This window comes from Plasmodium yoelii (genome assembly GCF_900002385.2).
Source record: "Plasmodium yoelii strain 17X genome assembly, chromosome: 13".
Classification (NCBI taxonomy): domain Eukaryota; phylum Apicomplexa; class Aconoidasida; order Haemosporida; family Plasmodiidae; genus Plasmodium; species Plasmodium yoelii.
This window is the reverse complement of record NC_036185.2, coordinates 366126-381707: the sequence shown is the minus strand read 5'-3', so window position 1 is coordinate 381707 and position 15582 is coordinate 366126. Positions and strand designations below refer to the sequence as shown.

Below are 15582 nucleotides of genomic sequence, written 5' to 3'. Positions count from 1 at the left end.
TAATCGACCATAGTAATATAAATATTATATTAAAATAATTGTTTTCCTATTTTTTTTTATTTTTTTTTATTTTTTTACAAATTTTATTTGATAATGCATAGTGTTTAATATATAACGCGATTATATTTTTAAATACGAAAATAATTTAATCTGAGAAATGCAATTAATTTTATATATTATTAATACTACTATAATAACAATATTTTTTACTTCATAATAATAGTATGCTACGATTTATATTATGAGAATCATAGATTCTGTGATTTGTTTGTCGCTTTAATACAAATTTTACTAAAAATTTTTCTGCAAAATTGTTAATTTTATAAAAATTATTTATTGGTAGAAATATTGACGTCCATGATTTTTTATAAATTAATATAAATTATAAATTCCCTTTTAATAGTAAAATATAGTATATATAAAATTAAAAAAATACAAATAAATAAAATATAAAATAAAATATAAAATAAAATAATGAAACATAATGTTGTAAAATAAAAAAAAAAAATATATATATATATATATATATAATTAATTTTTTTTTAATTATAATATTCTTAATGCCGATGTGTTCATGATTTATGGATCAAGGTTATGTTTATGGGCCAAGCTTATATACTATGAGTCATTGTTTTATTCACTGAATCTTTGTTTTGAGTTAGAATTCGGGATATATTGTAATTTAATTTTTTATAATTTGATAATATTTTGGGCCTGTAAATGTTGATTAAATATATGTACTATCCCAGTATGTTTAATCTCGAAATAATGTCTAAATATGCACTCCCCCCAAGACATAGCCATTAATATGAAAGGGGTCGCATAACATTTTTCTATAAGTTATAATACTTCTGTCTAATTTGCTCATATATATTAAATGTGATAATATTATAACTTCACATTTTATATTTTATTGCTAATTGTTGGCTAACTATATATAAAACTCTTATTATCTACTATATAAGACATGTTAACCCATAGACATATTGAATTATGCATAACAAAATATGTTTCTTTATTTGATAAAACATGTTATTTAGTAAACTTATTTGTATCATATATTTTTTAATTTAAATTGTATTTTGATAACCGAAATGTATAATATTATTATATATCAAGGTATAAATTGTAAGATGACACATTTGAAGCAATTGTCTACATTATAATATACCTTCAGGTTAATGGGTATATTTTTAAGATTAATTAAACATATTATCAATATATAATAGGTATTCATAAAACATAGATTCATAAAACATAGATTCATAAAATACAGATTCATAAAATATAGATTCATAAAATATAGATTCATAAAATATAGATTCATAAAATATAGACTCATAAAATATAGATTCATAAAATATCGATCGAGAATCGACAATATAACGTAGTCTATAAAATATGATTATGCTTCTAACATTTTTTGTAATACATAAAAAATTGAACTATATACAATATTTTTTAAGTTTTAATTGTAGTTACTATTATCTTTTGTATTTCCTTTACATTTTTATTAAAATTAACTAGTATTAATAGAAGATACTTTATATGTTTTAATTTATCATAAAGGTATAATATTAGATCAATCACTATTAATTTTTAAGGTTTATAGTTTTGAGGCATAAATAAATTGGAAATATATTATATTTTAAAATAGTTAATATAATTTCATATAAGAATGTTAATAAAATTTAATATAATATTTTGTCCTAATCATTATAAATAATATGATAGATAGAATATCATTATTATTATATACCTATACATATAAACCAGTAAAATATTATACCAATAACTAATATTGAAATATTGCTATATTGTGAAAACTTCATATAATTATATATTAATATAAATTATATAGAAAAAGTATATAATAATTAATTTATTTGAACTAATAATATTTATATTAGATTATTATAAATATACAATTTAAATATAATGTTATTACGAAAAAATATGTTCTAAAATGTTATACTTTAAAACAATGAAACAAGGAAAATTACTAATTGGATTAAAGCATTTTTATTAAGCGCATTAATTATCTCATTATAGTGTACAGTGGTATATTATTATTAACGGCAATAATAATAATAATATATTATTTTATTTGATTCAGATACATGGATATATAGTAGTCATGTTTATTCTTAAAGTTATGATTAGATTAAAATTGTATGCGAAAAACATAAGATGAAATATTACAATATTGACTTAGTATTTTTTAATGTGTTAATATTATAATTAACGTTACCAATCAAAATAATATTAACAATTCTACAGTTTCCTTAAAATATAGTTTATTATAAAATATATAGTATAATATTATTTATTAAAATATAAAAGCAAACTATATATTTAGAAAATAACTCGAAGTGATTTTTAATATATATACGAATTAAAAGCTTTAATGGTAAAAACATATAAGATATAATTAAACTATGTAGAATATGTATATCTTATATGGCTACAGACTTGTCTTAAAAAACATACTTCCCTTATCTCTCTTATCTAAAATGTAAATATACCAACCTAATTACGCATAGTTTTCTATTATACTTTAAATTTGCAATAATACTTATTAATTTGTTAATATCTACTAAGTATTATTTTAAAACAATCTACGTTTAAAGACTTATTTAAGCTTATAAATAGCATAATAAGTATGGGTTCATTACTAATTGTCGTTTTAAAGAATGGAAAATATAGTATAAAATTACCCAATAAGGTATATTTTTAAATTGAAGTATATTGGAATAAAAATAAAGTTATCAGACTTATTAAATGGACTATGAATTTATCTATATTAAATAAAAATAATATTAAAATTATGTAATTTGGATAGAGAATGTAGCATGCAACTTAATTTGAAATACTATAATTTTAATAAAACAGTGGTATATAATATTAGAAACAAGTATATAAATATTTAATATATTTTAAAAAATTACTATTTATATACTTTTAAGGATTATAGTAATAATGGGTTTCTTAATTGTTTCGAGTTTTGCAGTATATTAAAACAAAAGATATGATGTTGGTTATTTTCTATATTAAAGCATATGTATAAGAAGATATATTATAAACTCGTTACTATGTCACTTTAATTTTTATAATAATGGTCATATGAGTGTTATTAATTATTCCAATTTTATGTATAAATTTATATACATATAACCTATAATGCATCAAATAACCCTAATTTATGGAAATTTAACTAAGTTCCATAAAATTATTATATTGTTCCATATTATCTTTAAATTAATATTAAAAATGATAATAGCATATTTAACCACATACAATTTTATATTAAATTTCAATCATTTTGTCATTTATTAAGCGTAAAATATATAAAATAATATGATGTTACATAATCCACATATTATAAACAAAATAATATTACAATGGATTATAAGCTGGTATATAATATTTTTAAGAAAATTTGCTTTTCCTTATATTTTTTGATTTTATACTACCTATAAATATTATAAAACTTTATTTTATAAGAGTTTCATTAACATATATTTTTACTATACTTTTTTAAATGTTTTCTTAGTGTGGAAGGTTTGATACATTGAAAAAATATTTACCTGATGAATTAAATAAATCTTTAAGTTATGATTTTCATGGTTTAGGGAGTATTCGGAATTATTGCCCTAATGGAGATTCAAAGGAAAAAGAATGTAAGAATGAGGTCGATAAAATAAATGCTGCATGTCTATGGTTGTTCGAGCAAAATATTGTTAATAGGATTAGTGATTTTAATGGTTCTAATGATGAAAAACATAAAGTGTTTATTATATACATTATGATATGGTTAAGTTATATGTTAAAACTAAAGAACGTTAATGACTTCAAAAGCCTAAAAGATTTTTATGAAGACCATATAAAGAATAACAGTCATTATACTAATTGTAAAAAAAGAAATAATAATAATTATGATGATTGTAGTAGTTCATTAAATGCTAAAACGGGATATAATAATTTTATGGAGTTCATAAAAGGAAACGAATGTTTTATGAGTATTAATATTACAGAAATGTCTAAATTTTATGATGCATTTAAATTATTATGTGAAATGTATATTGGAGGTAATATAGACAAGTCAAGTTGCATAAAACATTTGGACGATGGTAAAGAATTTGTTAAAAAATATGAAAAACTTAATGAAGATTCGAGTATTAATGAAAACAGTTCATGTAGTCAAATATTGACTACTTTATCAAATGATTATAATAATTTTAAAACAAAATGTAATGAAGCTGGATGTAACGATTATCCACTCCTTCAAGAGAAAAAAAGAGCACAAGATTCTGGAGAAGTTTCTGAAGTTTCTGAAGCTTCTGAAGCTTCTGAAGCTACATTATCAAGTTCGTCGATAGCAAACAAATTAATCCCAGTTTTATTGATATTTGTTGCAATACCAATTTGTTTAGGAATTGCTTATAAGGTAAATAATAAGGAATTAAAAATATTACATTTAAATATTATTTTCATTAAATATATACAAACATTAACAAAAAAATCGTGCATTTCTTAACATTTTATATTAGTATTCATTATTTGGATTTCGGAAACAATCTAAAAAACATTTAAGAGAAAAACTAAAAAAATAAAGAAGATAATGAATCATTAATATATGATTCGAAGAGTAATGATTATTCCAGGAATCATAATAATGATTGATATATGTTAAGAAATTGTCTATTTGGAAGTAATTTTTGGTTACAATTTTTTCATAATTTTTATGTTGTTTTTCTGTTGTGGGTCAAGATTCAGGGTTTTTTGTTCGAGTATGTACCCTGATTTTGTTTTGGCCAATTGTTTAGTATTAATAATTTGATTGTATATGTAATATTATTATATGCATATATAATAAAATAATGGTTGTGATCTATTCTTATAAAAATATGTTTTTTTTTTTACAAATTAATTTAGTATCAATGAATATTTATCACTTACACCAAAAATACAAAAGATGCTGGTAATATAATTATTATTTTCATTACGTACACATCATTTTTTTTTATTTTTATAAATATGGAATTATATAAGTGTTCACATTAAATAATGAATATTTGAAAATAGCGAATAATTGCTTGCAATTTATTAGACAACACAAATATTTTTAACGATATATTGTTTTACATACACCTTATTTAGTTTAAAAAAACTATAATGTTGATTGGTGTGGAACGTAAAAACAATGAGAATGTATACTTATTTGAATTTTTTATATTTTTTATGAAAATATAACACAAATAGATATGCTTTATGTTATCGTTGTTGGTTATTCCGAGAATAGTTTTAAAATAAAATAGAAAGTTTGGACAATATATATGTATATATTGTTGTATTTTTTGTTTACTTTTATATTATGTTGTTTTCCGCGTATTTGTATGAATTCCTATATTTTTATCTTTTTTATTTTTTTAAGGAAACAATTATGGAATTATTAAAATTTTAAATAGTCCTAAAGTGTCTTGAATTTTTTTAATAATCGAATTTAATAACAAATTTAATGTTTTGATAGGAAGGTTTTTTAAGTTTTAGAAAATAAACTTTTAAAACTATTAAAAATAAGAAACGAAATGATTATTTTTTATTATGGGATTTATTTTATAGGAAATGCTTCGTCGTTTCATGCTTTTTTTACGTGTCTTTCCGATTTAAACATAATATAAAAAACAATATGTATGGAAAAGGAAATATAAACTTAAAATTGAAAAAGTATATATATTTGTTATGACAGTTACACATTTTTAAATGTGTTATATACTAATATGATTGATGCATAAACAAGTTTATATATTTTATGGGTGGATAACTGCGACATTGTTTTTTTTTTAATTATTATTTTGTATTGTGTTATATGCATTATTTATACGATAATAAAAAGAGGAATAACTTGAAATGGACGAAAATTCTAAAATATAACATTAGTATGCGAACTTATAGACTTATTAAAATATAAGGAATATTTTTGTATATGTATTTTGTATAATAACCAGGATTAAATACCCCATTAAAAACATAAAAAATGTTACTACTGAGGATATGATCAAATTTTGTTATACATGATTTTTTTCTTAATTTAATTTTGGGGTGTTTATTCGAAGAGGATGTTCAAAGGTATATTATAGTGTCTATTTATGATGAAATTGTTGCATTTGGTTAAATTATTCAAAGCAAATGCAAAGGATACAATTATAATAACGATGGATGTTATGTGATATACGATTCCTTTTACAAATGACAAATGTGCTATTGTACACCCCCGTTAATATTGGAATTACCATTTTAACGAGCAAAACAATAGTTGAGATTGGTTTATTAAATAAGCTTCCCATCTTTTATGATTTATATATGTTTAGGGAACTTGTTATAATAGTTTTATCATAAAAATTGTCTATTATTTTAAATAAAAAGGATATACTAAAAATTTGTTTTTTTTTGTATGAAATTTTTTTTATTTTTCTCAGGGATTAAAAGACATCCGTTATTTTCATTTTTACACAGGTTGTTGTAATAGTGTAATACACTAAGTATTTTCTATAAATTATTGGAAGTAAATAATTCTTTAACTCTGAATCCTCAGAATATTTTAATATACCAATTAAATCTTAGAATCATTAAAACCATAAATTGTTAATAGTATTGATAAACATATTTTTGCATATTAATGCAAGATATAAAATTGTTTTTTATATATAAGAATAAAATTTATATATACAAATAATAATAATCAAACACGAAAAAAAAATAAAAATTAAAAAAAAAAAAATTAAAATAAAAATTAAAAAAATAAAAATTTGCAAATATTTTAATAAACATGAGACAATTTTGTTTAATGATTTTATTTTGTATGTATATAATGGCCATTTAAGTGTTAATTTATCATTATAAAATTACAATTTATAAATGCGTGTCCACATGTAAAATTCGGCAACTAGCATTTATATATGTAAATAAAAAAATTATTTTTAATATAAAAACTGTTGCATTAATATGATAAATATCCATATAGAATATTCTTTGTTATTTATCGTTGTAAATTCCCTATAATATTAACTTTTATAAACAAATGGTTTTTAATTAAAATAAATCTTCATTTATATTTATTTCTATAATTTCGTCTTCTCTTTGAAAAAATATATTTTCCGATTCACCATAATTTTTTTCATCATTATCTAAATCCATTTCATTTTTTTCATCTTGTTTTTTGAAAATTGAAATTGCATAGCATACTACTAAACCCAATGCAATTGCTCCTGCATATCTAATAGAATCTCCTGCATTTGTTGTTTTGGAGTAACCTTTTCTACCTGAATTTGAGTGATGCTGATTTTTATATTGTTCATTATTAATATTATTATAGTGTGTATTACTAGGATATTTTATTTCTGATATTTCTTGTTGATTATTAATATTATGCAAACTATTGTAATTGTGATTTCCCTGTTTTTTATATCCTAAATATTCTATATTCTTTTTATTTTGATTTATTGATTGGTTAAGGATATTTTGACTTTTATTTAAATCATTAAGTATTTTTTGGGCATCCTCTTCATGTTTGATGGCAGCCTTATATGTGATATTATTATTATTATTATCATACTTGGGTTTAATTAAAGCAATGAGGTTAGTAATATCTGTGATTATCGATGCAACTTGGTTTTTGTAATTTGAAATTTGTTGTAATTTTACTTCGGATTCTTTATTATAATTTTGTATATTTTCCATTGTATTGTCTATTTCATTTTTATTTGGATTATTCTCAATTTTGTTAAATTGCTGTTCAACATAATTGTGCATAGTATTAATGTATGCGTCTATTTGTTCGCTTCTGCTTTCACGAGTAGCATTTTTAATATCTTTTAAACGATTTTGTATTTGGATGAGTTCGTTTTCTATAGTTAAATCCATAGAAAACAGTGATTTTACATCATTTACATGTTGTGATATGGTAGATATAATATTATTTATATTGTTATTATCATAAAATTGGGTTTTAATTTCATATATTTTATTTTTAATTTGTTGAAATGATTGTATTGTGCTTTTTAAAATTTCTATAATTTTTGATACATGTTTTTCATCAATGTCTTGAATATGCTGTTTGATTGTATTATTATCATTTTCATTAGTTGTAACAAAATTTAAGATATTTTGTATTTTTTCGGTTAATTGGGTAATTGTGTCTATATATAAGGTTATATTTTGGTTTTCTTTATTACTAATATTTTCTATTTCATGTACCTGACTTTCACGATTAACAATATCATGATATATCTCTTTAACCGTATTCAAATCGGGAGTTGTTTCACTTATTGCATGAAGGAATTTATTTTTTTTATCAGAAATATATTGATCAATTTGATTTAAATTATTTAAACTTTCTGTTAATTTATTTTTCTGTAGCTGTAAAATATTATCAAATTGTTTGGATATATCTAAATATTTTTCATTAATAAGATATATATTTGATAATTTAAAGGCACGTATTTTTCTATATAATTGTTTTATGGATTCAATTGACTTTTGAAGTTGGGAATAGAAATAAGTCATTTGTAGTTTATTGTTGTGTAATGTATTGACATCGATATTGTTTGAATCTATTGTAAATAGTTTGGTCAAATTGTTGATTATCTGAGTTGCTTCCTCTTCTTTTTCTATTAAGTTATTATTATCGTTCGTAATATGGGTAATATTACTTGTCATATGTTTGTTTGTTTTATTCAAATTATATTTTGTTTGTAATGTATCGATGTCATCATTTAAAGAATCGGTACTATTTTTAATATATTCTAAATATGCTTTTGAAACTTTAGTTACAGACGTTATGAATTCCGAGTAATTAATTGTTTTACTTTTAAGAGTCTCGACTAATGTTGTATATGTAAAAAGTAGGCAATCCTTTCTCATTTCTATTAATTTATCAATTAATTTATTTTTTTCTATTATTTTATCCTCAATGGTTTTTATTTCAGCATTAAATACTTTAGTCATGTCGTTTAATTTCTCGTTGGATTGGGTATTAGAACCTTTTCCCTCTGAAGAATCGTGGTTATTTTCGAATTGTTCTAAAGTTTTAATGATATTATTCAGTTTTTCTTCCATAATCGTTACATTAAAATCCATTTCAAGCTTTTTTTTTTCTTGTTCATAATTGTCAACTTTTGATTTTATTTGATTCTGCTTTGATAATTCTAAAATAATATCATCATTTTGAAAATCACATGTTAATTGGTTTAATTCATTAAATTTATGTAAAACTAGTTTAATATCGTTTGATATTTTTTCTTTTTTATATTTTGTATCACTTAATGCGCCTTTTAATTCATTGGATGCATGTATTTTTTCATATAGATGTCGGTTTTCTTCCATTAGATTTAAAGTATATTGTTCCTTTTTATGCGTATCTTGACTTTTTTTAAATATATCGAGAAGAGTATCATAAGAATTGCGTATTTTTTTATATATTTCCGATTCATTTTGTGGAGATGGAATAAATTTTAATGTGTCTTTTGTTTCTGAATCTAAGCTAGATAATATAGCTATATTAATATTGTCAAGTAAATATATTCCTGAATTATTTTGTATTTGAATATTTAAAGAATATGCTAATTTAACCATATTTTTAAATATATTTTCTGCTTCATGTTTATAATTATAATATGATTTACCAATCATGCCCATATACGTATTTTTGGTTTGGTTTAGTGTATCTAATAATGAATTTTCATCGGTTGAGTTTTTAACATTTTCAATATACTTTGAAATATCGTCTAAACCTTTGTTTATATTTGAATATTCGTTTGTAAATTTATCATTAACATTATCTAATTTGGCTTTAAAATGGGTAATTATTCTATCAAATTCTTTTATTTTTACATCATCTAAGTAGGACTTAGATTTCTTTTCGCTTTCTATATTTTTTAAGAGTGCATTTTGTGCGGTGATACGTGTATTTTTAATTTCACCATATGTTATGGATTCTTTTGAAACCGTTTTTAAATAATCTGCTATTAGATTGTATGATTCCATAAACTCATTATATGTTTTATTCATTTCTATGTTATATTTTTCCAAGTTTTCATTAGTGTTAATACCTTCTAAATCATTAGTGTTAAAAGAAGATATTAGATTTTCTATTGTTGGTTTTATTAATTCTTTTGTTGATTCAATTTGGTTTTTATTTGTATCGGCATTTTCTTTTATTTTTTCGATAATTCCCATTTCGTAATTTTTTTTATTCTGGCTTACATCGCTTTCTATATTTTCAATTTCAGAATCAAAATTATCTAATTCTGTTTTTTGGTCTTCAATGTTTTTTTTTTGGTCTTTAAGAGATTCGAAAAATTTTTGAAGGGTATTTAATATGTCTTCGTTATCTTTTAGTTTTATTTCTTGACTATTTATAGATAAATTTGATATTTGTTTCTCTATGTTTTCGGTTTCTTTTAAAAAATTATTTGATTTTGTTCTTATATCATTTATTTTTAAGAATTTTGTTTCGAATTTATCCAACGATGCCTGAATGCCTATAATTGCTTTATTAGATTTATCATTGCTAGTAGTGTCATCTTTGATTTGAATTTGTTCATTTTTTATTGTGTTTATTTTTTGCTCAGATTTGTCTGCTTGCAGGATACTTTCTTTATGCATTTTTTTTATTTCATTTATTATAATTTCTAAATCTTTTTTTGTTTGGATGATTTTATTTTTTAGCATAAACTCAGAAAATTTATTTAAAAGATTAATGGCTTCGTTTTTATACTTTTCAAGCTCTTTCTTATTATTTTCAATTGTTTTTGTATTTTTGTTCACCTCATCTTTATACCCTTTAGATTTATCAATGTATCCCTTCAACTCTTCTGAATTATAAACATTATTATTAGTGTCAGAATCACTTTTGTTTGTCATCATGTATTGCGCTTTCTCATATGCTGCTTCTATATTTTTAAAATTCAATAATAAGTTTTCATTATACTCCTCAGCTTTTTTAAAATAATCGTTGATATTGGATTCGTCGTTTAAAATATAATTTTTGGATTCTGTAATATCCTTTATGCATTCAACAGCGTCTTTATCATTTGTAGTTGATTCGATTTTTGATTTACACTTTTCTAATTGCAATTTACCTTTAAGAGTTTTAATTAATGTTTCTGATTTATCTAATTCCGATTTTACATTTTGATTATATTCTTCAATTTGTTTAGCATAGTTTTTTATATCATCAATCATATTTTTAATATTATTTGATTTTAAGATATTATATAAATTGGTAATTTCGCTTAAATAACGATTAATGTCGCTATTACGCTTTTGGGCGTCTAAAAGATACCCCTGTAACGTTTTTTTAATATCATTTATATTTGATTTCTCAGAATCTTCTTTTATTAGTTTTAAAGATTTTTCACTAATATCGGAAAAGTATTTGTCATTATCCTCAATAGTAATGTTAAATTCTTTGTATTCGGAATATTGCATATTAGCCGTTTGTGTGTCCGCTATGCGTTGTTTATTTTTTATATCATCAAATTCTGTTTTGCATTTTTCTATTGATTTTATCATATTTTCAGAATTTGTCTTTTCTTTATTAATTTGATCCAAAAATAATTTATTTAAACTTTTTTCGTATGATAAATTTATATTCTGTATGTTTTTTAATGAAAGTGTATTATTTTTTATTTCTGTTATTTCACTTACTAATTTGTTCATATTCTCGTATATATTTTTGTGTTTGTCTATTTTTGATACTATAATTTCTTGTTTGTTTTCAATTTTCTTAGAATCATCGTTAGATTTGGTTTTATTTATTACATCTTCTAAATGACCTATTTGTGCTTTTATTTCAGCAACATAGTTTTCTGATTTTTTTTTTATATCCTCTAATTTATCTATGTTTTGACTTATATTTGTGTTTAAGACCGTAATTTCATTTTGAATTTTGGTAACTTCATCGTCATTCTTTATATTTATATCTTTCCCCAAATCATTAAAATTATAATTTTTTAATTTATCCTTTATTTCATTCAAATTAGTTATACTGATTTGTGCTTCCTTAAATATTTCTTTATTTAGGAGTTCTGCATTATTTCCAATCAATTTTTCTATCTCGTCACTAATATTATAAATTGATGTATGAATTACTATTTCGATATTTGAAACATTTTTATTTGCATCAACATTTTTTTGCTCAATATCATTAATAGTCTTTTCTTTTTCAGAGAGTTGTTGATATAAGATGTCTCCTTCAAAATTTCCTAAATTTTTTTTTAAATTATTAAAATATGTTATCAATTCATCGTTATTCGCTTCGTAATTATTTAAAGACAATTCTGTGAATGTTTTTTCTAATTCTTTCTTTTTATCTGTTAATGCATTATTAAATTGATCTGTATATGATTTTTCTATTAAATTACAATTTTTTATAGTTTCAATATTTTTATTTAATATTTCATTTAATTCATTTTGCTTATTACTTAATTTTTTTATTGATTCTTTCGTATTTTTACATATTTTTAAATACCCATTTATCTTCTTAAGAGTATCAATATTTTTATATTCCACTTCAATGGATTTATTTGTTTCAATAATTAAAGACTTAGTAACATTAAATTTACTTTCATAATTATTCAATTGGTCATATGAAATTTCACTTTTTATTTTATTTACCAATTCAATAAATGATTCTTGCTCTGAGTTAACCTTTTCTTTATGATTATTTTCTAAATCAGTAAATACATTTACTTTATTTAAGATGTCATCTTTCATACGTTTCATTTCATTTATGGTCTTGTCTATTTCGTCTTCTTTGATAGATATTGTCTTGGTGTATTCTTTGTATTGGTCATAGTTTTGTTTTGCTTCTTCATCATTTATATTGTCTATATTACTTTGATCATTATAATTATTTTTGATTTCTGAAATTTTAGATTTATATTTATTTAATTCTTCATTGTATTTAGAATATTCATTTATATTACTTGACAACTGGTTTTCTTTATTTTTAAAATCTTCTACTATTTTATTTATCTCATTGTTAAGTTCTTCATATATATATTTTTTTATTTTCACAGTAGTGGTCAAAAGTTCATTTTTGCTATTTTCGATGGTACTTAATTTTAATTCAACTGTTTTAGTTTCCATGTTTTGAATTTTATTATATTCTTTATATATTTTCGATTTTAAATCTTCAAGTTTCGTTTTGTCTTCTGCATTATCAATGTCATTTTCTTTAACTATAGAAGATAATTCATTGTAAAGTTCATCAATGTCACCTTCATAAATTTTAGATAACTCTGATTCTATTGTACTATATATTTTATCTTTGTTATTTACATATTCCGTAACTTTATATGGCGAGGCTTTAGCTAATTCATCAATGTATGCATTGTTATTTTTTATTATTTTCTTTAAGTCAATTGCTTTTTTAACATATTCATTTTTGTCAGATATATTTTTAATTTTTTCTTTTAATTCAATTTTTAACTTGCTTAGATATATCTTTGCATTATTTATTTCCAAATATTCGTCAAATAAATCGTTAATTTCTTTTTCCAATTTAATAGAATCTTCATTGTATCCTTCTAATTCTGTTCTTATTTTGCGTTTTAATCTTTTCCAATCTTTTGCTAATATATAAGACTCCTTCAATCCATTTTCTATTTCTTTATAAGTTTGTTTATTTAATTTTTGATCGATTTCAGAAAGAATTTTATTTTTTGAAACAACGCTCCTTTTGTAAAGTTTCATAGAATCAATTATGTCTTTGAATTCTGTCATGCGTTGTAAAATTAATTTCATATTATCATATTGGTTACCATTTTTGTCAAGAGTTTTTTTAATATCATAAGAATCCCATTTCTCTTTAAATATTTCAAAAAATTTTGTTTCTAATTCTGTTAATTTCGATTTGGGTGTCGAAATATCAAATTCATCAATATCATCTTTAAGGATTTGATTGTTATCTGGATCAGGTTTCTCTATTAATAGTTTTCCTAGCGTTTTAATAAAACGGTTTAATACTTCTTTTTGATAATTATATACTTTTTCCATAGATTGTAGATTATCTGAATTATAAATGAAAAGAGCTTTACTTGCTGCTATTTTTTTAAGTTCTTTCAAGTAGTTATAGTAATATTGCGTATATGTTTCATTTAATACATAGTCTTGCATGTATTGATAAGAATTTACACAATGGGTCCGACACTTATAAGATTTGGATATAATATCTTCAAATTGCTTTTCTAAAAAAAATAGTTTCTTTTTAAGACTTGCTTGTTCATTCTCAGACTCTAAAATTTTAATTAGCGATTTTATATATGGAACAGTTTCGTTATCACTGAACATCGGATATTTTTTTATAATTTCCATTTGAAATACCATATAATCTTTTGTAGTAGTAGAATAATTTTTATAAATGGCATCTACATTCCAATATTCATAATAACATAAATAATCATATTCGGGCATCATCGATGAAAAAGCTTTTTCTACAACAGGTTCTAATTTTTTGAATTGTGGAACCATGCAATTCGCATAGTAAAATTGGGAATATGCATATGGATCATAATAACCATGCACGGGCTCCTTATAAAATTCATAAAGAGGACTTTGAAAGTTGAACATTTCATTTATTACTTTTTTTTTTAGAGGTTCACATTCTTTTATTGCCTTTTGTATATCATTATGTGCGTGATAGTGTTTACTCCGTGGAATATTTATTACACTTGTTGCATTAGAATATATTTTATGGAGGATGTCTCGAATTTCTTGATAAACCCGTAGTCTCACATAAAAAAAACTTAAGCTATTTGTTGGAATTGATACACCATATACAATATCTATTATATTATATAGAGAATGATCGAATGGGGGTGCAACGAAGTTTTGGATAAAAGAACTCTTAACTATAGTTTCTTTTCTATTTGTTTGTTCATTTTCATTATTAAAACTTTTAAAAGTATCGAAGTCGTTTTTATTTGTGTAGTCATTGTATAATGTTATTTTATCATTCGCAGTGTCTTTTTGATTTTCTAAGTAAGTAATTGAATGTGGTTGTATAAATTTATCATTAATGACATTATTTTGATTATTACATTGTTCTTCATTTGAAGAGTTTGAATTATTAAAATCGACTCCTTTTGAATTGTGGTACGAATAAAAATTGTTTAACTGTGCATCATGATTCCTTTTTTCCGCTTCAATTTTTTTCCCATAAATTACTCCTAGATATAAAAGTTGAAAAAGATTAAGCATGTTAATATATAAGTGCATAAATTTATATGAATATATGTTAAATAAATTTGTGTATTATAAAAATTGTAACTATTAGTTAAATATCTCTATTATTACCTAATGAAGTAAAAAGAACAATATATGTAATTGTAATATAAATAAATTTGTTCATCATTAAAATATAATATATATTTTAGTAAATAAAATTATTTGTATTATGCTTGTTTATTTCTCTTTTAATGACAATGTTTTTTATTTTAATTTTTTTATTTATAATTTTTCTTTTAATGTTTCTCCTTATATATAGTTACGTCGTTTTGTTTTGTAAAACTAAAAAAA

At 21.8% G+C, this 15582-nt stretch overlaps 2 protein-coding genes across 2 annotated transcripts; one reads left to right on the top strand and one right to left on the bottom strand.

The window, feature by feature from the left end:
* Positions 1-3401: 3401 nt before the first annotated feature.
* On the top strand, positions 3402-4613 carry PY17X_1303600 (uncharacterized protein; the record flags this gene model as incomplete). The annotated part of the gene is made up of 3 exons (XM_723816.1): positions 3402-3416; positions 3554-4447; positions 4551-4613. The coding sequence occupies 3 exons, from the start codon at positions 3402-3404 to the stop codon at positions 4611-4613; spliced, it is 972 nt and encodes a 323-aa protein (XP_728909.1).
* Positions 4614-7092: 2479 nt separating this feature from the next.
* PY17X_1303500 (reticulocyte binding protein, putative) lies at positions 7093-15418 on the bottom strand (the record flags this gene model as incomplete). The annotated part of the gene is made up of 2 exons (XM_022956982.1): positions 7093-15233; positions 15361-15418. The coding sequence occupies 2 exons, from the start codon at positions 15416-15418 to the stop codon at positions 7093-7095; spliced, it is 8199 nt and encodes a 2732-aa protein (XP_022813474.1).
* Positions 15419-15582: the final 164 nt, after the last annotated feature.